The sequence below is a fragment of the Grampus griseus genome (genome assembly GCF_964374135.1).
Source record: "Grampus griseus genome assembly, chromosome: 9".
NCBI classification, from domain to species: Eukaryota; Metazoa; Chordata; class Mammalia; order Artiodactyla; family Delphinidae; genus Grampus; species Grampus griseus.
In genome coordinates, this window is record NC_139003.1 from 27756385 (window position 1) to 27778873 (window position 22489).

The 22489-nt window shown below is 39.0% G+C and overlaps 3 protein-coding genes across 5 annotated transcripts in view; all 3 read left to right on the forward strand.

Moving 5' to 3' along the window:
• Positions 1-22489, forward strand: part of CADPS2 (calcium dependent secretion activator 2) — a gene marked incomplete at its 5' end in the record, with an annotated part of 490811 nt that overhangs the window by 105600 nt on the left and 362722 nt on the right. The gene's annotated exons all lie outside the window — the stretch shown is intronic.
• Positions 14609-15520, forward strand: RNF148 (ring finger protein 148; the record flags this gene model as incomplete). The annotated part of the gene is made up of 1 exon (XM_082661751.1): positions 14609-15520. The coding sequence occupies one exon, from the start codon at positions 14609-14611 to the stop codon at positions 15518-15520; it is 912 nt and encodes a 303-aa protein (XP_082517877.1).
• RNF133 (ring finger protein 133) lies at positions 18026-19206 on the forward strand (the record flags this gene model as incomplete). The annotated part of the gene is made up of 1 exon (XM_082662436.1): positions 18026-19206. Exon 1 carries the CDS (start codon positions 18079-18081, stop codon positions 19204-19206), a length of 1128 nt encoding a protein of 375 aa, XP_082518562.1. The 5' UTR covers positions 18026-18078.

Sequence of the window (22489 nt, forward strand, 5' to 3'; positions counted from 1 at the left end):
TTGTCAATTCTGTTTTGCAATTTAAAAACAGATTCCACAGCCTGGTTTTGAGAGATAAACAGAATTGGAAATTATTCACATCCTTTGAGGGAGAAGTAAGCTGTTTAGAAAAATCTTCTGGCAGTGATTGATATAGCTGAGTGTAGCTATCTCTGGGTCCACATGTCTAATTTATCCTTTTTAATCAGGATTTCAATAGTAAATTGCTATCTTGTGCCATTCTTTCACTAAACTTTATAATATTTAAGGCCAGGAACTAATTTCACGAGGATAAATTGAATTCTTTTCTTCCCGGGGAGATAATACTACAATACCACCTTTCTCTTTCTTCTGATTTTAGTTTCTGAGTCATCAGGAATTCTCTGTGGACTTCCTATGGGCACCAGTTTTCACACAGTGTCATTAACCGCTTCAGTGAGTGGCCAGTAGATGTTAAGAGAGTTCCCTTTTTTCCTGAGGACTTTTAGAGTCATTTGGTGCATGGATTCCTTCCAGTGTGAAGATAGTGTACATCTCTCAGCTGAAGAACAACATACAAAGGTGTATTAGACTAGTACAAATTAAAAATATAGAGATGCAGCGTGTCTGAAGTTTTCTGAGGCAGGGAAATATCTTTGCAGGAGTAACAAAGTAACTGGATGTACAGATACTTGGTTGGATTAGTAATTAATTGATGGTGTGTATGTATCAGAAGCGGCTTAATGCAACCCGAGGGAGGTGTATGTTATCCCAAGCCTAGGCCTGTCAAACAAGGTAAAAGTATAGAAGTCTTAATCACCAGATGTGTGTGTGTGGCAAGAATCTAGTGGCAATAGTGGATGCTGTCTAACTGAACCTTGACTCAGAATATCTTTTTTTTTTTAATTAATTTATTTTTGGCTGCATTGGGTCTTTGTTGCTGTGTGAGGGCTTTCTCTAGTTGCGGCAAGCGGGGGCTACTCTTCGTTGCGGTGCACGGGCTTCTCATTGCAGTGGCTTCACTTGTTGCGGAGCACAGTCTCTAGGTGCACGGGCTTCAGTAGTTGTGGCTCGTGGGCTTAGTTGCTCTCTGCAGCATGTGGGACCTTCCCAGACCAGGGCTCGAACCTGTGTCCCCTGCATTGGCAGGCGGATTCTTAACCACTGCGCCACCAGGGAAGCCCAACTCAGAATATCTTAACAAGTATAGGGTATCCAAAGCTTGAGTCTTTGAGCCAAAGTTTTGCAAGATGAAATCTTGCCTTGAATCTTAATAGATGAAATGTAAGGGCCTATACTTGCATCATGTAGTAAAAGAAAAGCCAAACGTCTGTGTTCAGGAGGAAAGAAATGGGTTAAGTAATTTGTGTAAAAAGATGTAATTAAGCAAACTCATTTTTGGTTCAGTACTGTGGTATTGTACATGTTAACATTAGGAAAAGAAACCGGGTGAGGGGGGCATGGGGGCTCTTTGTTCTACATGTGCCACTTTTGTGTAAACCTAAAATTACTCCAAAATAAATATATTCCAAAGTAAGTGTTTTTCATAAGGGTATTACAAAGAAGTAAGCATAATATGTTGTTGTCAGTTTAGTAAAAGGCACACTTAAGTTGTGTTAATGAGAATATTTTTCCTGTAATAAAGGAGTATCACCATTTGGTTTCTAAACGAGGCTGGTGTGCTCTTCTGGGTACAAACTACAAATGAAAAGATGTGGATAAGTTTAGTGATAACAGATTTGAAACATACCATAATATAGATCATTTGAAGGGCCTAAAGACAGATGAGGCTTGTGTTGTGTGTGGCCCCAAGGATAAAACTAGAATTAACATGGAAACTGAAGTGGGGAAGATTTCAACCTAATACTATTGGAGTTTGGTTGCACCGCCCAGATACAGAGTGGACTGGAGAGTGCAGCATCACTGGCGGCCAGATTCCCACCCACTTCACAATCACTTGGGAAGCATTTTGCACAGAGGGGTCCCAGAGCTCTGCCCTGGGCTTACTGAATCAGAATTTCAGAATCTATATTTTTAAAAGCTTTCCAGGTGATTCGCTTACAACTGGTAGATTGCCGACCAATGGAATTAGATGATCGCTTGCTGGGATTGTTACAGAAAGTGATATACGTACTGAAGAGTGTTCAAAATGGCAGCTGGGAAACAACTGCGGCCTATTAGGAAGTCAGGAAATGTGGCTTCACATTGAACTCAGATGCTTACCAAACACATAACAGACAAGTCATTGAACCTCTGTGAGCTCCAGTGTTTCTATTTCTATTATCTAATTGGTGGGTAGTAATGTTTAAGTATTGGGCTAGGTGATCCAGGGTTTTCTATTCTTTGGGTAGTATTTCCAACAATTGTTGGCTTGTGAGACTGTAGCTAACTTGTCTTTGTGAAGTTCTCAAAGGGGTTAAGATTTATATTAACGTCTATGGAGTCTATATTCCTGATTTACATTTGGGGAGTTACCATTTTCCCAGGTGGCACACGTTCAGTACTCAAACTCTTGATAAGTAAATTTTGTTGGAAAAATAAGGTAAAAAAATTCTCAATTTTTCCTACAAAAGTCTTTACCCTCTTTTTTAAGGATTATATTTTAGTATACTTTGCTATGACTAACAATGCTGGTAGTCTCAAGTGAAGTAAGTCAGAAAGAGAAAGACAAATACCACATGATAATCACTTACATGTGGAATCTAAACTATGACATAAATGAACATATCTACGAAACAAAAACAGACAGACATAGAGAACAGACTTGTCATTGCTAAAGGGCAGGTGGTTGGAGGGAAGGACTGGGAGTTTGGGATTAGCAGCTGCAAACCATTATATATAGAATGGATAAACAACAAGGTCCTACTGTATAGCACAGAGAGCTATATATTCAATATCCTGTGATAGACCATAATGGGAAAGAATATGAAAAGAATGTATGTATAACTGAGTCACTTTACTATACAGCAGAAATTAAACAAAACATTGTAAATCAACTATACTTCAATAAAATTTTAAAAACCTGCTGGTAGCCTCTACTATAATTACCTCTGTGGTACTTCTTACAGCTTACCAAAAATATCTATTTTTTCTTCTTCCAGTATCTTTATGCTAAACAGTGAAAATATTACTACCCACAAATTCCATAAATAGAAACTGAAGCTCACAGAGGTTTCAGTGACTTGTCCACTGTTGTATATTTGGTAAGCATCTGAGATCAGTGTGAATCCAGATTTTCTGACTTTCACGGTGCCATTTGAATACACCTGTGCCACGTACTGTGCAAAACACTTGGAAAATGTTTTTATTCTTCAGAATAAACCTTTTAAACAGAATTATTCCCATCTTAGAGACAAAGTTAAGTGACTAGTGCCCAAAGCTGCATAGCTAATAGCAGAGCCAAAACCTCACTCTTTCCACTAAAGCTTATTAAAAACAGATCTTGGGTTCTACCCAATACCTATTGAATCATAATTCCTTGGGATGGAGCATCTGAATTTTGAACTTGCACCTGGGGATGACTTTGGTTCAGTCTGTATTTTGAGAAACGTGTCGACCTAGATCTTAATGACTTCTTGAATGTATGTTCCCTGAAGGAACCATTTCTGCCCTGGTTATCATCTTATTCCACAAATGTAGCAAGTATTTTGTGGCACACAAATGCTTTCAACAAAAGCTTGTTGACTAAGTGGATGAGTATTGGAGCACTTATTGTTCTGTGTAAAATTGTATATTTGGGGTTTTTTCTCCATAATTTTTAAATTAAAGTATCACTTCAATAGTGCCATGGAATTTCTTTCCATTATGATCTCAATTTCATGGCTTTGTGCTTCCGCAAAGACGGCAGATGCTTCAGAAGCACGGTTGGGCTTTATTGTTCTTTCTAACCTAGTATTCTATGATTTTATGATCTTTTTTGGCTTATGTATTTCAAGGTCTCCCTTTTCAGGGATGTTACATGTTGTTTCCTGTATACAGCTGTTTTCAACAATTAATCCATCAGTAGCGATTTTCTAATATATTAGATTTTTGGTAGCCTTTAGCTGTGATGGACATTTCTAACCATGGCAGTATGTGTATGTGTGTGTGAATATATCCATATATGTGAAAAACCCTAGTAAACCTGTATCACCAATTAAATTGAAAATATATCTTTATACTCAGGGCTTACAAATTCTCCAAAGTCTGTCTGCTATTAATTTTTTTAGCTCCATAAATGGTACTCCTTCAGTGATTTTATGAATAGTCTTTTCCATCTTGGTTGTATGTCTGTTTTATATAGACAATTAAGAATTATCTTTTTTTTTTAAGCTAAACTTTGTTGTTATTATTGTTTTTTGGCCGTGTGGCATGTGGGATCTTAGTTCCCTGAGCAGAGATCGAAATCGCACCCCCTGCATTGAAAGCTTGCAATCTTAACTACTGGACCAGCAGGGAAGTCCCTATCTGTCTCTTCTTAAACTGGTTGTACCTTTGGATATTTGGTTTACTTTACCTCTCTTTAATACCTGGGATCTTGGTGTGCTACTCAATATATTTCTTTTTCTCCACAATATTTGACCAAAAGCATTTCTTCAAAGTACGTTCATTATTTTATTTTATTTTATTTTTATTTATTTAATTTTTTTGCGGTATGTGGGCCTCTCACTGTTGTGGCCTCTCCTGTTGCGGAGCACAGGCTCCGGATGCGCAGGCTCAGCGGCCACGGCTCACGGGTCCAGCCGCTCCGCGGCATGTGGGATCTTCATGGACCAGGGCATGAACCCGTGTACCCTGCATCGGCAGGCGGACTCTCAACCACTGTGCCACCAGGGAAGCCCAGGACCTGTTTTTTGAAGTTGACATATACATTAAGAGGATAATATTCATAATAAGCAACTCTATTATCATGCATCCTTTATGAATCATGAAATACTTTCTCTAATGGGCAATCACTTACTGTTTAGCTGCAGATGTTAACAGGCGTTTATGCAATAGATCAGTAGTTATGTATGTTATATATGGAAAAGTGATACTAAATGTTTTATGTCAATATAGAGACTTCCTTAGAATTAAAGGATTGAGAAAGTCCCTTAAAGACCCTGACATCACTCTTATCTAGTAAAATAAGTGAATAAGACTATAAAGATGATGATAGTGGTGGTAACACATATCGGTCTGTGTATGAGCCAAGCAGTGTTCTGAATGCTTTAGATACTGTACATTTGTTTGTTTAACCCTCATAAGAGCTCTAAGAGTTTGGTACTGCTAATTTCCCCACTTTACAGGTAAAGAAACCAGGGCATATAAGTTCAAGTGAGCTGCCCAAGGTTGCAGAGCTAGTGTAAATACAGGTTTCAAACCCAGGCAGCTTAGCTTCAGAATTAATTAAACCTGTGAAATTTAAGTAATTCCTATTCCTGTTAAAACTAATGAGACCTACTGTGAAACATGATACGAAACAAAGATTTGTTTTTAAATATAGAAATTTAGCAGCTCCGTGAGCTTCATGAACCTGAGTCAAGGAAGCTTTGTGATCACATGTGCTGTTTGGCCTGCTTTATTGTAAACTGCATGAAACATACTAGTGAATGTGGTACCTTAGCTTAGGGTATCCGGACAGTGTGTGAATAAACTGCTGCATCTTAGGGCAGGAATTATCCTTTCCTACTGCTCTGCCGTTTACTTCACATTACTTATTTATCACATCAGAGTTCTTGGGTGAGATACAACCTTGACCTCATTCATCTTTGAATCCCCAGGTACACAATAGAGATTGATTCATGAATATAGAAAATTGGTTTTTTGACCACTGCTGTAGCTTCAGCACTGAGAACTGTGCACATAGTAGGTTCTTGATAAATATTTGCATGAATGAGTGAGAGAATCATGTAGGTATTGAGTAAGTGGTTCTTGGATTGTCATCCTGGAGCGTATGTGAAAAATAGGACTTGCCAAGTTCTTCGTGTCAGAGAATCACTTTTATTATGAAAAATCAAATAAGTAATTGATTTTACACAAATCAGTGTACTAGGCTCTGTAGGAAGACAAAGGAATATAACAAAATCCTACCCTCAAAGAACTTATAATTGAGAATCAAAAAAGCCTTTATTAGAATGAAAAGTAAATTAATGTTGTTTCAACACCTGTGGAAAAATATCACCAGGTAGTATATAATTTCCTAAGAAAGGATGTGGAAAAATGAACAATAGTATTTTTTTCTTAAAAATGTACATAGTACTTGATTTATTTTTATTTTAAAAATGTATATATATGATATATACTGTTTTTACTCTAAAGTATAACTACAAGTTTTTTTAGTGATAAAAAATTAGAGGCAGTTCACAGTAGAAAGAACATGATTTGTACCTGGTTAGTCAGATGGTTTCTAGGGATTGCAGGATTTGAGTGTGTCTTGGGCCGGGAATAGAAGGCCTCAAGGGTTGTTGAGAAAGTTAGTTGCTGTAACTATTACTGCTCATATGATGATAGGGCTTTCTTTGAGGCACTGAAATGAACAAAATTATTCTGATACTTTTCTCTGGATAATGACTATTTGGCTTGTGACTTGATACATATCTATATAGGTATGTGTGTGTGTGTATATATATATATATCGATATATAAAAGATAATTAAAGGAGCATTTAAAATATTGTAGAGTCTAGTTGCTTATATATTAGAAATAGTTGTTAGTTTATGGCTATAACTCAATTTTTATATCATTTTTCAGATACAGAGATGTGGATGGAATTCTTGACTTTTAGAGAGAAAATGTGAGACACATGGCCTCTGATCCTGTGATGTTAAATAAGCCTTTTTCTGGACAACTGTTGTCAAAGTAGTTCTTAGCTGAGGGACGACATGGCAAATCATTGCCGGTTCTATTTTTTTTAATGGATGACTGTATAATGCAGAGGTTGCTGAAAGCTGCTGCTATGTCTTAATATTTTGAAGAATAAGTGCTTGAAAAGTCACACATTGGTTGGGGACCCTGAGCAAATTTTATTGTGCTGGGAACAAGGGAAGGAAACAGGATTTACAGAAATAAGATGACATTGCTTCTTCCAAGACATTCTAAATCAAACAAAAGTATAGCCAGACATATAAGCATCTAACTACACTATATAATATATGGCAAAATTAAATGACTGTCAAATAGACACAAAAAAATGGGAGCACGTTGTTTTGACTGGGATGATTGCAAAAGGGAGATGGGGATCAGCCTTGAAGGATGAGAAAATATTAATAGGTGGAAAACAGAAAAGAGCCTTCATAAAATTGGAAGGGGGAAAGGGCCTCTTTGCTGAGCCCCTGCCATGCTAGCTAGCCCTGTGCTTAGTGAATTACAAAGAGATGTGAAATAGGTCATCTGATACTGTGTACCAGAGAGGCAGTCATTTACTCCCCCATCTTACAAATGAGAAAGCTGAGGCTCAGTGTGACTTACGTCACACAGCTAGCACATGGCAGAGACTGGGTTTCATGGCAGGTCTGTTGCACATAACTTTGTGCCTCAGTACAGTTTCTGCTAGTGTGATGACTCCATATTCTTGTTTTTTTCTTCTCTGCTGCTTCCCAGGAGGGATTAAATTACCTAATAAATGAGTAAGGTTTTGTGACCTGTGAATCGGAAAAACGTAAGGGATCTGAGTGGGAAAATCTTAATCGCCGCTGCCCTGCTATTTCTGACTGCTAAGAGCTCACTCAGAGTTAACCGCACTCCAGGGGACTGGTGTTAGGAAGACAAAGCTTATAAAAACCTTCATTGAAGGCTTCCCTGGTGGTGCAGTGGTTGAGAGTCCACCTGCCGATGCAGGGGACATGGGTTCGTGCCCCGGTCTCGGAGGATCCCACATGCCGCGGAGCGGCTGGGCCCGTGAGCCATGGCTGCTGAGCCTGCGCGTCCGGAGCCTGTGCTCCGCAACGGGAGAGGCCACAGCAGTGAGAGGCCCGCGTACCGCAAAAAAAAAAAAAAAAACAAAAAAAACCTTCAGTGACCCCGATTGTGGCTTAAGAAGGTCTAGAATCTAAGGGTTTTAGGGCAACTTTGAAATGACAGGGCTCCAAAAGCAGGCTCCTCATCCCTGGCGGTTCTTAACTACAGGAGCAAAATAGTCTGTTCAGAGAACAGGGCAAGTTCTGGTGGTTCTTCAAAAGATTCTGCTTTTATTTATTAATTTTTTTTCCTTTTTTGAGTATGTTGCCTTCTCTCCGCCCTTTCGAACAAAAATCCAGTCTAAATGATTGAGTTAATATTAAGATGTATTTTGTCCTAGGCTCAAAGAAAGAGAACAGTACCACCAATTACCGTCCTTAGTCTTTAATCTTGTGTTTGCTGAGGAATATTCAGCTACTTTCTCTGTCCTCTGAGTGCACAGGCTGTGGTGTGAGGTTTTGCCCTCATTACTTTCCAAACTACTAGTAATGTTTTTCTACTCTGTTGATTGCCATTCTGTCTTGTAACTTGGCAGATTGAATGAGAAGGAAAAGTTGTTTTCAATTTAGTGTTAAAGTTTTGTAGACCTTGAGTTGAATTCAGAATGTGGAAGAGAGTGCAATTTATGTAGTTTGATTTATACCCATTAAAGTTTAAGATAATTTGGTCATATTCCAAGTGCTCATTTATCTTATTAGAATTCAGGTACAGCTATAAGAAATTCAGTTTTATGAGTATTAAATCTGTGGAAGAATTAAAGGTTAAACTTATTATGTATATTTATTGCTCTAACTAGAATGATCACCCTGACGAAGATAAAATTAAGTAGATGCATTATTGCATGAGTAATATTACAGGTTAGAATTTGGAGGATAAGACGCTATCAATTTAATTAACTTTCATTGAGAACTTACAATGTGCTGGAAACTGAGTATTGAAAGAATGAGAGTAAGATTTAGTCCCAGACCTGGAGATTAATGGAATAGATCATTTTGTAGAGGGAACTATATCAGCTGCTGTATAAAAACTCACTGTATATAAGGGCAGTATTCTTTTATAAACTCCTTTTTTCAAAGGTCAGTATCTGTCATTGCTCAGGAGTCTAGATAGGCTAAGCAACTGAGGTCTCAGCTGTACTGAGTCATGCATGTGTGGTCACCTCAGGATTATGGAGACGTCTCTGCTCATCTTGGGTGCTCGCATATGTTTGCCCATCTGTAGGTTGACTTAGGGTAGCCTCAGCTGGGGCACCTGCGTCCTTCTCTGTCAGGCTGACCTTATTTGTTGGAGGGCAGTGGGGTCCCAAGAGTGAGGGGAGGAGTGCAAGGCCACCTGAGGCTTAGGCTCGGAACTCGCACATCATCACGTCCGTGCCGGTCTGTTCACCAGCTTGAGTTATCAGGCCATCCGAAATCAAGTGGTATAGAGGTAAATCCCACGACCTGATGGAAGGACCTGCTAAGTCACATTGCGGAGGGCATCACTGGGAGGGAAGTAATTGGGCCATTTTGTGATTACTGTTCCTATCGTAGGGACAGAGTTTTGTAAAAGGAACAAAGCCTGTCTAAGGGCTTATACAGTGACTGCTGCAATAGGAGCACAGGAAACTATAAGCCCTTTGAATTGAAGAAGCATACATTTCAGGACTGATAACAGTAGAAAATGAGGCTGGATTGAAGGAAAGAGGACCAGGTTGGAGAGGCTTATATTTGCACTTCTAGAAGTTTGGGTGTTACCCTTTGGATAGAGGGAGCCATCTAAGGTTTTAGGCAAACAGGAATGCCATTGTAAATTTCATTTTTTTCTGTAGGTTGCTCTGGCAACAATGAATTCAAGGTGAGCAGAACATTGATGGAAGATTAGATGCTGTTGCAAAACTCTAGATTGTGGAAAGATTATGAAGGCCAAACTAAAGCAGTGGAAAGAATTCAAGTGTGGTAAACCTGATCATGTTAATCATTCATTCAGACAAACTTCTTTGAGCCAGGTGCTGTGTTAGGTGTTTGAGAACCGTCAGTGAGAATTCCCTTTCTTTAATGTTGCAAAGGCTTCTTGGAGCTTTGGACTTCTGGAGCTCTTACACAAGTTACCCTTTCATCATCCATCCCACTGTTAGGCGTGCAGATAAGTAGAGGGGAATAGTAATCCTGGCTTACATAGCGAAGAAATCGTGGCTAGTGATATGGTGATTTAAAATGTCTGTCTTGGCTATTTTTACTTTCTAGTATACTTAGTTACCAGAGATTTTAGTGATATTGAAAGTTATTTTATTGGTTAATATAAAGAATAATGAATAGGAGCCTGAGTAAATGTTGTGACTTTCACACATCTGTACCTGCCTCTAGTATAGTATGTGATTGTGAAAGTAATTCAAAGATTTATTAGTTTTTTAATTTACTGTATTTCATTTTAGCATATTCAGAACACTTTCCTGGGTTCAGAAATATTAAGTGGAAAAAGTGTATTTGTATGTGGAGAATAATTTTTTTATTGCATATGTCTGGGAGAATATGTGGGAGTAGAGACTAATTTACAGGAGAAATTTAGAAGAAATTTTTATAAGGATTTACCAATTTGCAATCAAAGATAATAACGTTTTAAAGTAAGTTTTGCCTTTAAAAATCTTTAGAAATAAAGATATCTCTTTCAGAGAATATCATTAGCATTACTTGCTATTTTGTTGTTCTCAGTAAGCTACTTAGAGTCAGTGTTTTTTTCCTGTCAAATCCCATTATGATGCATTTAATTACTCACAGAAACCCTATACAGTTGTTTTCTCAAGATTAAATACAAATCCAGTGTGCTTTGTGGATTCCTAGAGATCTCTAATAATATCATAGCCCTGGATACGGTGACTTGGGAGGTAATTTATTGAAGTCTCTTCAGGGTTCCCTGCATTTAGAGATACAATTACAAAGCATTGCCCAGAGAGTTTTTGGCTATTTTTCTTCTCAAAGTAGAGATTTCTGGACTTTTGAGCATTCTTAACAGAGGTTGATGAATAGTGGAGGGATAGAGATCTGCTGATTCCCACCCCCCACCCACCGCCAAGTTAATGAAATTGATAACCTTCTTGAATTTTAATTAGAACCTACTTGAATTTTAATTAGAACCTAGAAGTTAATATATATATATATATATGCATGTACCTAATTGGTGTATTACTCTCTTCTTCTACCTAGATGATGACCCCTGAGAGCAGGGCCGTGCTGTGTCCCTGGTAACATAGGCTCCAGCTCATATCAGTACCTTGTGTATAGTGAATATTATGTGTTTGCTGTGGTTAATGGTTATTTAAGTATCATTCCTTTGGGTAAACCTCAGGAACTTTGTTTACCTATTCACCTTCCAGTTCATACCTTTTCCCTTTGGGGGTAGGGCACTGATTACCTTCGTGTTCCCTCCTGCCATGTGCTCAGTCAGGGAAGGGATTTTCCATAGCAGGATAAATCGTGGTTAACCTTAGCTGATCATGATAATTCTACTCTGATTTCCAGGGGTTCCATTAAGCATGGGTCTCTAAAGCACTGCTAGCCAGAGAGACCTTGAAGGAAGTCTAGTAGGTTTCTGGAAAAGAAAATTGCCTTGCTCTTATATAGAGAGATGGGAGAAGAAAAGTCTCTTTGTGCTTCTGAATGTGGTCTGCCTGGAACAGCAGTAGCCACCTTGGGGGATAATGAAATGGGCCTGTATAAGAGAAAAATCAACATACTGTCCTTAAAGAGGCAGAGTGGCAAGGTGGAACAGGCAGGCATTTTTGAACGTGATCAGCCAGCCTTAGTATATTTCAGTCTCCTTTGGTTGAACCTGGCAGGTAGGCTAATGAAAACCTGTTAAGAAGATAGAAAGTCTATATATTGAATAAATGGTCTAAAAGTCACAGATTAGAGTAACACGAGTTATCCATTTTCCACTCCTTCTCCCACCCCCACTGCCCACTTCCCTCCTTTCCTGTCCAGACATCCTGGCCCCAGCACAGAAGACTCTTGGATCTGGTCCTGATCAAATGGATGCAATTTTTAATCAGGCTTCATGGACTAACAGGCACTCGTGCAGGTGTCCACTGTTTCTATTTCAAAGACAACAGGAAGCGGAGACTGGTTGAGGAATCCTCCTTGATGGATGTTTTGCCAATTATAAACTTTGTGATAAGAGCTCAGGCCTCATTTCTCAGGGACACGTGAGTTTGGGGATGATTCCTCCCTCCCAAGGCTATTATTGACATTTTGGGTCAGAAAATTACTTCCTGCACAGGGCTGTTTCATGCATTATAGAATATTTATCAGTGTCCCTTACCTCTACCCACTAGATGCCCATTGTGACGATCAAAAATGTCTCCAGAAATAGCCAAATATTTCTTGGGGGCTAAAAGTATCCCCCACTTGAGAACCACTGCGTTAGAGATAAAGGATTGTTTTTTGTAGGTGCGTGTGTCCTAAGACTCAGGTGAAAGAGAGGGGAGAAGTTCTAACTTCCATTGCCTTAACTGCTTCCTCATATGGTGAGAAAATACAATGAATTACTAAGTTTTTCAAACTGGTCTTTTCAACCATATGAAGAACCTTTAGATTTGAGATGTTTTGAGCTGACATATAGTTACTGCTTAAACTCCTTCAACCTTGAAAATCAGCAAACCAGAAAAGCAAAGTTAGGATTTAAAAACTAATGTAATTCTATCTTCAAATGTTAAATAATGGTATATTTAACAAACAGCCTCTGATATGATGATGATAACTGTCTTCGTGATAAGGCTTCACTTTGCTAATAAATAAGCCAGGATTTCACACTGTTTGAACTTGGGAAAAGTCTACATGTAAAGACAATTCAGATGTGAACTGAAATGTTGCCTGCATAAAATTCTGTGCATGGGGCAAGTTGATTGGTTCCAATTTTATTTTTAACAGCAAATGTTAACTAAAATATTACAGACCAGGGAGTACAGTAATTCCTTCTGTGAAAATGACAGAATTCTTAACATGCCTCTGATTTAAATGTTGCTGTCTATTTCACACACAAGCAAATGGAGGCTGCCTTTTCTTTTTGACATGCGTAGCATGTGTCCTGTGTATAGTAAATAATGTTTGAATGAGTGTTGCCAATTTATTGAATCCTTGAGTGAAGTCAGGTGAAGATTTAAAATAAACGCAAACAAGCATTAAAGCAACTTTAAAGCAGTAAAGATTCTACAGTTTGCTTCAACTAAGTAATGTAGTGACTTGTGATAGCTGTGGTCATCCTTTGCTCTGCCCACTACTACCCTTCCGGTTACCACGTATGTTAATTCAACCTTTAAAGTAACTTGATTTGTCTGTCTCTACATCCTTACTGCTATTTCAAGAGTCCCAGCCACTGTCTTCTTTTGCCTAAAAGAAGACACTCATCTCATCAATTTATTCTCCTCTTCCTCCAATCCATTTTCCACTTCAGGAAGCCAAAGTGCACTTTTAAAAAAGTGAACATTTTGAAACACTTAAGTCACCTCCCCAGGTTGAAACCCTTCAGTGTGTTTCTCTGGTCCTTGGGACATAATCAAAAATCCTTAGTCTATGGTTCATGATCCTGAACCTCTGACTGCTGTTGGCCTCGCCTCCCCTCATCACCTTAACTTTTGCCTCTCTTGCTTTGCCAAACTCATGTTCCTTCAGATCCTTTAACTTGCCATGTCCCTTGCTATCTTAGGGTCTTGAAATTGCCGATTCCTCTGCCCGGAATCTTCTCAGCTCACACTTTGCTTGGATAATTCTGATGTATCTGTCCAGCCTCAGACTGACTGTCACTTTCTTAGAGAGCAGTGCCCTGGGCCTCTGGCCTCGAATCAAAGTTTGGATCCCCTTTACATTTGTTCTTTCTTTTGATACTCTGTTTTCCTTTCAGAGCTCTTATCACAACTTGCAGTTACACATTTGTGTTTTTGTTTAAAATCTGCCCTCACCAGATAATCTCCACAAAGTAGGTGTATGTGTCTTCTCCAACATATGACCCATACTTAGTACTTGCTCAGCACATAGTATAGGTTCTTGGTAGTGATTTTAGTGAATAAAGTTGAATTCGCCTTGCAAGATGGCAATATATCAGACTAACAGTAAAAGTTTATATTACATTACCCTCTTTAGGCCTGGGATAAGCATTTAATGTTGGAAGAGAGAGGGAATGATTTGTTCCTGCTTCCCATAGAATGGCATATTGGGTAGCACAGAACCATATCTGAGAACTGGTGACTGGACAGGGACGTACACTTATACATGAACGATTTCTCCTTTGCCTTATAGATAGGAAAACAATGAGCAAAAAGTGTTGAGGCAGATTTTCAGGCTATCCAGAAGTAGAAAAGAAACTCGAGGTATTTAAAAAAATTATTTTTTTTTTAGAGTTTATTCAGGTTGGTACATGAGTCATTGCTGCCTAGCTTTTTGGCCAATAGGATTTCAGTATGCAGTGCACTAATGTAAACTCTTGGATTGGCTAACTACCTCTGATGTCACAATTTCCCCATTAGGAAGTCACAGTTTTCTTGAAATAACATTGTACCAATAACAAGTCTTGTTATTCTGTTTCATTATGAGAAAGATAATCTACCAAAAGTAAAAATGCTAGAAGGAGCAAGATAGAAGGCCTTTTCCATTTACGTGCTTTAATGATCTACTGCCAACACTTGAAGGTAGCTTCTTGACTTTCTTTTACAACGGATGGTTTTTTTTTCTTCATGTTTGTCAGTTAATAGGCAAATGGAGGAATGAGCCTACTTAGAATTACTCCTTCAATTCGTATTTCTGTTTCATCTCAACTGTGGAGGCTTGGCATCTTTCTACTACTTAGCCTTCCTGACTCAAAAGGAAAAGCCATTTGGACAGCCCACCTGAATATAACGTTTCAGGTGGGCAATCAGAGTATATCAGAATTAGGAGAGAGTGGCGTGTTTGGGAATCATTCTCCTCTGGAAAGGGTGTCTGGTGTGGTGGTACTTCCCGAAGGATGGAATCAGAACGCTTGTAATCCTATGACCAATTTCAGCAGGCCTGAGCGAGCAGACTCTTGGCTGGCCCTCATTGAAGGAGGAGGCTGTACTTTCACACACAAAATCAACGTGGCAGCAGAGAAGGGGGCAAATGGGGTGATCATCTATAACTATCCAGGTACGGGCAACCAAGTATTCCCCATGTCTCACCAGGGAACGGAAAATATAGTCGCAGTGATGATAGGCAACCTGAAAGGCATGGAACTTTTGCACTTGATTCAGAAAGGAGTCTGTGTGACGATCATCATTGAAGTGGGGAGAATGCACATGCCCTGGCTGAGCCATTATGTCATATCTCTGTTTACCTTTGCGGTTGCCACAGTGGCCTACCTGTTCCTGTACTGTGCCTGGAAACCTCGAGTGCCCAATTCTTCCACCAGGAGGCGAAGACAGAGAAAGGCAGATGTGAAGAAAGCTGTTGGACAGCTTCAACTGCAGGTGCTCAAAGAAGGGGATAAGGAACTAGATCCAGATGAAAACAGTTGTGTTGTTTGCTTTGACATATACAAGCCTCAAGATGTAGTACGTATTTTAGCTTGCAAACATTTTTTCCATAAGGCATGCGTCGACCCCTGGCTTTTAGCCCATAGGACATGCCCCATGTGCAAGTGTCACATTCTGAAAACTTAAGAGACCCAGAGAGTCTCCTGAAGATGTAACTGAGTCTTACCAAAGGTTACAATGAAGATGAATTCTCTTTTAGCACTTTATGTAGAGAGAAAATTCAACTGCAGCTTGTCTACGCAAGTACTAAAGAGGGTGACATTTGTGTACTTTAAAAATAAAACTCCATATCATCTCCATCTATTTGAACTTGTTTTTCTATTGTTTTGTTATACATTTTTGCCTTTATCTAAATAAGGATGTTAGTATATATTAAAAGCAATTTAGTCTTGATTTTCAGATTACAATGATTGTGACATTGATGCCACAGAGAGTTAGTCATATTTTAAAGTTTCTTTATACTCATTTTTATACTTTGCTTCCATATGTTTAATTTTTGATATCTAATAATACTTCTGTTCAGTAAACTTCATTATACGTTTAGATCTTGATTTAATTTTCCGTGGTTAATTTTATTAATACCCAGAAAATCTGGTTGCCAAAGCTATTGACTGGGTAGGTAATGTGTTCCAAATAATTATTTTAGATGGTAGCACTTCTGGTTATGTATCTAAAAATATTTTAAATTACTATAGGCCTAATTTAGGGCAGCATTATAAAAAAAAAAAGTCACCTTTGTTTGCCAGAGCCCTTTAAATCCTAGCATAGTGAATCGGCTATGGTTGCAAATTTTCCTTCTAGAATTGACTCTAGTAAATGCTCCTCTTAAGATGGTGGTATGTCTCTATTTGGGACATTTTGATAATATAGACCTAGAGCAGAACTGCAGTTTTGTTCATTTGCCTTTCCAAATTGTATCTCTTGCCTTATTTTGCCTCTTCCTTTTTTCTGGTAGATAAACACCTGTATAGCAATGAGAGGCCTGAAGACGTGGGTTTTGTTGTTTTGATGAAAATCTCTCTGGATAATATGCTAAAGCATTGATGTCCAACTCCAGTGGCAATTTGTGAATCAACCCACTGTGTGCCTCACTGTCTTTTTTAAAGAGTGGGTGTGTGGAAATCAGATTAATGGTCTTTGGGAAAGAAAATCGACCACTGTGAGCCAGAGGTGTCACATCAATGTTCTTTTCTTTTAATGCCACTTTGTGTTGGGCCTTTAGGTACCCTTCCTCCTTCCTCTTTTCTACTTTGAGCTGTCACGTTGTTGACTGATATTTCGTAAGAATACACTAGCTCCCGTAGTCCTGGTGAGACCCAGCCTAAAATGTCTCTTAGTACCCTATGCATAGAGGTCAGAGACATTTATGTCCAAGGTCAAAATCCTTGCCTTTGGTTTCCTAGCTGGTGAATGAGAACCACTGAGAGATACCCCTGAGAAAGCGTATGGCAGTGCCAGTGACTGCCCGTATTTGTTAGTTCACATGTCATTCTTTGGCTTTGAAGTCATATTGTGCCATTGGCCCGAGTGTAGCAGCATCTAGGCAGAACTGACAGTGTATGCGGGGTCTTCCACCAACGATGTTTGTTGATTTTGGCAAACATTTTGTTAAAAGCATCTATGACCTTTAACAATCACTGCTGTCAGTGGTTAAATTTAAGTGAGGACCTTGAAGTTTTTCTTTTTAAAATCTATAGCTACATTTTGGATCAAAGTAAATTGTGCTAAACTAATATTGCTCTATTTAATCTTTTCCCCTGTACCCGTCCTCCTCTTCCCTCAAAATATTGTGAGATTGCTAACAGATGTCTCTGCAGACCCAAGGTCTGCAGAGAAATGAGATTAGGCTTTTTCGTCTTTACTGCTGTCATCCCTACGTATAATCAATGTAAGAGTGAGGGTAGTGAGGCTGAAGTGGTTTAACGGGATGCCCTGCTTTTAAAAGTTAAATCAAAACCAAACCTGTCCAACAAATTTCTGAGCAAGCTTTATTAAATAAATTCAGTTCAAAAATTTACATGATAGATAAATTTGCACTGTGACCAAATGTGAGTTAAAAACAGTGTTACCTACCACTTTTATCCCATATCTGGTCATAGTGCTAATTTTTAACTCTCATTCATGGTTTTGAAACTTGCCATTTTGATACAGATACTTACTTCACTGATTGTGAAGGAGAGTGTTAATCGTATGGTCTTTCTTGCATATGCTTTCAGGTTTTAAAACGCGTTGCATTATACAATTTTTAATATTCTTTAGTTTAACGTGATACCAGGTAACATTACATGTAGTAGCTCAAGGATTGAATCCATCCTGTAACAACACTGAAATTACCCATAACAACATTTGAAACAGTCAAGCCAATAAAGGTACAGCATGCTCTAAGCTCTTACCTAATTGGCCGTGTTGTCTTTTATGTCATAATCATGCCACCCAACAGTAAGCAGTATGTAGAGTTACAGTAGTGAGACTGGGATTTTTTTTTTCAATCTAAAGTTTTTCTCTTTCTCTCAAAAAAACATCTGAAACTCATAAGACATCTTTCTTACAAAAACATGCTGGAAGACAGTGGAACTTGTTTTCACCCAGAAGGTTTTTTTCACTTTAATATTTTATGTTGATTGTCAGCAGATGTGGAAGCCACATCTTTTTGTTGGGTTAGTCCTTCAGGCAGTAAGAGAGAGATGCATCTACTCAAGATTGGCGCTCGGAGAAACAACACTGCCTCTTCCTGGCTCATGAAATTCAGTTTCCTTTGGCTGCTTAGCCAGCACTGTTGCACAGCCAGAGCTGTTTGGACTGCATACACGAACATATCATTTCACGTTGGGAATCGCATGTTGTCAGAGTTGGGGGAGACTGGAGTGTTTGGAAGAAGCTCTGCTCTCAAGAGAGTGGCGGGAGTTATCGTGTCTCCAGAGGGAAAAACGCAAAACGCATGTAACCCCGGTACCAGTTTCAGCACATCGAAGAACTCGGAGACGTGGCTCGCACTTGTTGAACGGGGAGGCTGTACTTTCACACAGAAGATCAAGGTGGCCGTGGAGAAGGGAGCCAGCGGAGTGATCATCTATAACTTCCTAGGAACTGGCAATCGGGTTTTTCCCATGTCTCATCAGGCGTTTAAAGACATCGTCGTGGTGATGATTGGTAACTTGAAAGGCATGGAGATTTTGCATTTAATTCAGAAGGGAGTTCACGTTACAGTCATGATTGAGGTGGGAAGAAAACACATCATCTGGATGAATCACTATTTTGTCTCTTTTGTGATTGTCACAACCGCTCCGCTAGCGTATTTCATCTTTTATCATATTCAAAGACTTTGGGTAGCAAGGATTCAGAACAGGAGATGGCAGCGGTTAACAAGTGATCTCAAGAAAGCATGTGGCCAGCTTCAACTTCGGGTACTTAAAGAGGGGGACAAGGAAGTAAGTTCAAATGGAGATAGCTGTGTAGTTTGCTTTGAACTCTATAAGCCTAATGATACAGTTCGTATTCTGACTTGTAAACATTTTTTCCACAAGAACTGCATTGACCCCTGGATTCTAGCCCGTGGGACATGCCCCATGTGCAAATGTGACATTCTTAAAGCTTTGGGGATTCAGGTGGATGTTGAAGATGGAACAGAATCTGTGCAAGTTCTAATGTTGAATGAATTGCCTGGTATCCTGTCACCTCGTGAAGAGGGCACAAGTAATGAACTTCCTCCTGCGGGAAGGTCAAATAAAGGGACGCACGTGGAGGAGTGCCCTACTTCTCAGAACGATGGCCCGTCTAATTCAATAGCAGCAAACGTTCATCGTCCACCTTGACAGCATGGCCTTTGAGGAAGTGGATTAAACCTGTCTGTGAAATCAGGTCCTAAGTACTAACAAGCAGTTTGTCTGAAGTGTGGTTTCTGTGTCTTTTTTTTTTGTTACTTCGGTAGTTTTCTACATGCTTTGTCCAGTCTCAGAGACAGAAGAAAAGTACTAGCAGGATTTTTTTTCCCCGTTTTTCACCTTTACTAAATGTAACTTTTTGTCAGTGTGTGTTACTCCTGTGAGTATATATGTTTATTTCTGTATGCACATGACCAAGGACAAACTTTGCTTTTTATTTTTTTGGCCACAACATGCAGCTTATGGGATCTTAGCTCCCCGACCAGGGATCGAACCCAGACCCCCCGCAGTGAAAGGTGCCAGGTCTTAACCTCTGGACCGTCAGGGAATTCCCAACCAAGGACAAACTTTATTCCCTAAATTTTTGTGTGTGTGTGTATATATATATATATATATATATATATATATGGCTTTATTTTGGTAAGAAAATTAACATATTTACACATTCCTTATATTACAGAAACTATCGATGAAGTTTGAAAAACAAATTACCTTTTATATACTAGGAAGAATAAAATGTGTCTTTTGATATTTATAGTACAGTATACTAATTTTGAGGTCATTGTGCTGTGTTTTCTTCATTCTTGGCATGAAAATTTTGTTGTATAGAATTTTAGTATTTTGACAAATAGTTCTGTTCAGCCATGAGTACATCTTATGTGATCTGCGTATATATAATGATAGAAATTTTAATAAAATACTAGCACTCCTTAAGTGAATAGGAGCGATTTCAGTGCCCAGTATTGCTTATCATAATTGTTACACGTTCATAATGTATAGAAAGACTTAAGTGAAGAATTCCTATATTTAGTAATTGTGTATTTATTTCCCATGTGTCCCACCCTACTCCCTAGCAATTAAATAAGGCACTTTAATTATGTCATATTATTTTGTAGATAAGTACCACAATGTAGAAGTTATTATGACATATTGGGATTGTTTGTTTTGTTCACTGTATTCTCAGGATGCAGCACAGTGCCGGACCCTCAAATATTTGAGTAAATGAATAAGTATTATCTTTTAAATAATGTAACTATTATGTGTTAATCTGAAAAACTGGACAGTTTTATCCCAGTCATACAAAATAATGGGAACATAATCCTGAAAATTTTCATCCCAAATCGCTTTGGAAAATATAGAAAATTACAATTTTTAGCCCAGAACTCAGTATTACAATTTAGCATGTGTAATTTTAACAAAGGGCTTTGAACTCTCCAGGGCTGACACAAGGATTTGATTTCTTGTGCAACCCTAGAGAGAGCTTTATTAAGAGGAATTTCATGAGTTGCTCGGTGCTAACGGTACTGGAATCCAGAGACTGGCAGGAGGGCAGTGGTTGATTCTAACTGCAGTGCCAGAGAAGACTGTTTAACGGAGGAAAGACATTCCTCGAAGGCCAGGGAGAACTGAGGCACAGCACAAACTAGGCAGACGGCCAGATGGGGGTGATGCCTTGCTTGGTAGATAACAGGTTTTTTTTTTTTATACCCAACCGTGGAGAGGTGTTTTGATGAAATTAATCCCAAGAGCTGCTCTTTGAAGGACTTGCATAGCACCAAGGCTGCTGAAGGATTTAGCAGGAACACTGTTTCATGTGTCTTTCTGAGTTTATCTTCAGAGTAGAGTCCTTTCCTGAAGGTCCACAGATCACACTGAAGAGACAGGACACGGAGGACCCCATGGGAGCCACACCTGGTAGGATTCCCAAGCCAGAATAAGCTGTCATTCTCAGACTGGCCGCTGTTGGCATCTCTGCCACGAGGGGCTGGCAGCTTATAGGGGTGGCTAGACTGACTTTCTCCGGTTACCTGCTGGAATCATTGGAGCAATGGAAATGAATGCATCTGGTAATGCTGGCAGTCCCCAAGCCCAGGGTTCTCAGGTTATTATAGTTCTGTGTACTTTCAGCAGATTCGTGTGGGGTATGTGTTCCGTGATAGACCCAACACTTGAGGAATTTATTTGCTCTTCACACTGACACCAACATTGTTCTTTCCATCCTTCCTCTGCACTCTCGTTGCTTTCTCCTTTTCTTTCCCTCCTTTTCTAACACTTCGTTCATCATTGTCAGTCTTAGACCTGACTTAACCCTCATGTGTAAGAAATTCGCATGTAATGTCTCTTGTTAATGTGAACATCAAACATTTAACACAGTGTGCTTGTGGTTTTGATTTGAGAATTTTCAACAGATGTTCTTTAAAGGATAGTTAGAATCTGTGTTTGAAATGGGGAAGGAAAGCTCACATCAGTGAACTTGGGAACTGTCATTGCTGAGTGCCTACCATGTAGCAGGCAGTGGACTAAATTCTTTCCATAGCTGTTTCTTATGTCAGAACAAAACAGCAGTTTTAATCCTTGTCTTTAGAATGCTGTAAACAGATCAATAAACCACTTTCACTCTGGGTTGAATAACTAGAACCTGGAAATAGCACTGCTATGTCAAATGTTAGGTATTATTCATTGTAATAGATTTTTACCTATTTTGTGGGCTACACCATTTTCTCTTGTACCTAGTGATGCAAATGTATTTTGCCATAATGGCATGGGGCTATAATATGAATTATTTTGCCCCCAATACCAGTGTCATAATGGATTTCCCTTGCATTTCTCCTTTGTATATATTTTTGCATTTCTCTGGTAATTGATTCCCCATGCTCACCTCGCTAGGTAGGGGTTTGATACTCCTTATAAAAATTAAACTTTTTTCCTTATAACTGGGATAAATTGGATTTACTACCTACTGAAGTGAAAATGATTCTAAAGCACTTGACCACTGATTGGGCGATGCCATAGGTGAAGTTACCTGTATAGTTCCTCGTATTATATGGCACTACACTGATGTATTCCTGTCTCTTGCTGTAGAATTGTTGTAACACAGTTGTCCTGTAGAGATGTTGGTCAGCCATAATATTTACAATAATGTATTTCAAAGGATTTAGTGAGCCAGGATCTGGCATTTCTGATGGTATTTAAGCTTAGTATATACAGTTAAAGTGTTTTCTCCTTCTGCAAAACTCACTGGTTTTTGAAGCAGCGTGCAGGAATCAAGTGGGAGAAAGGATCAGAATTTGAAGATGCACTGAAGTACAGAGGAAGCCTTCACACGTTGAAACTGCGAAGGAGTCCATTTAATGGCAACTCCATGTTCCCACTCCATCATTTACTGTGAGCACTGGGGTTTTTTGTTTTTTTTTAGAATTTATTTGGTTTTGTA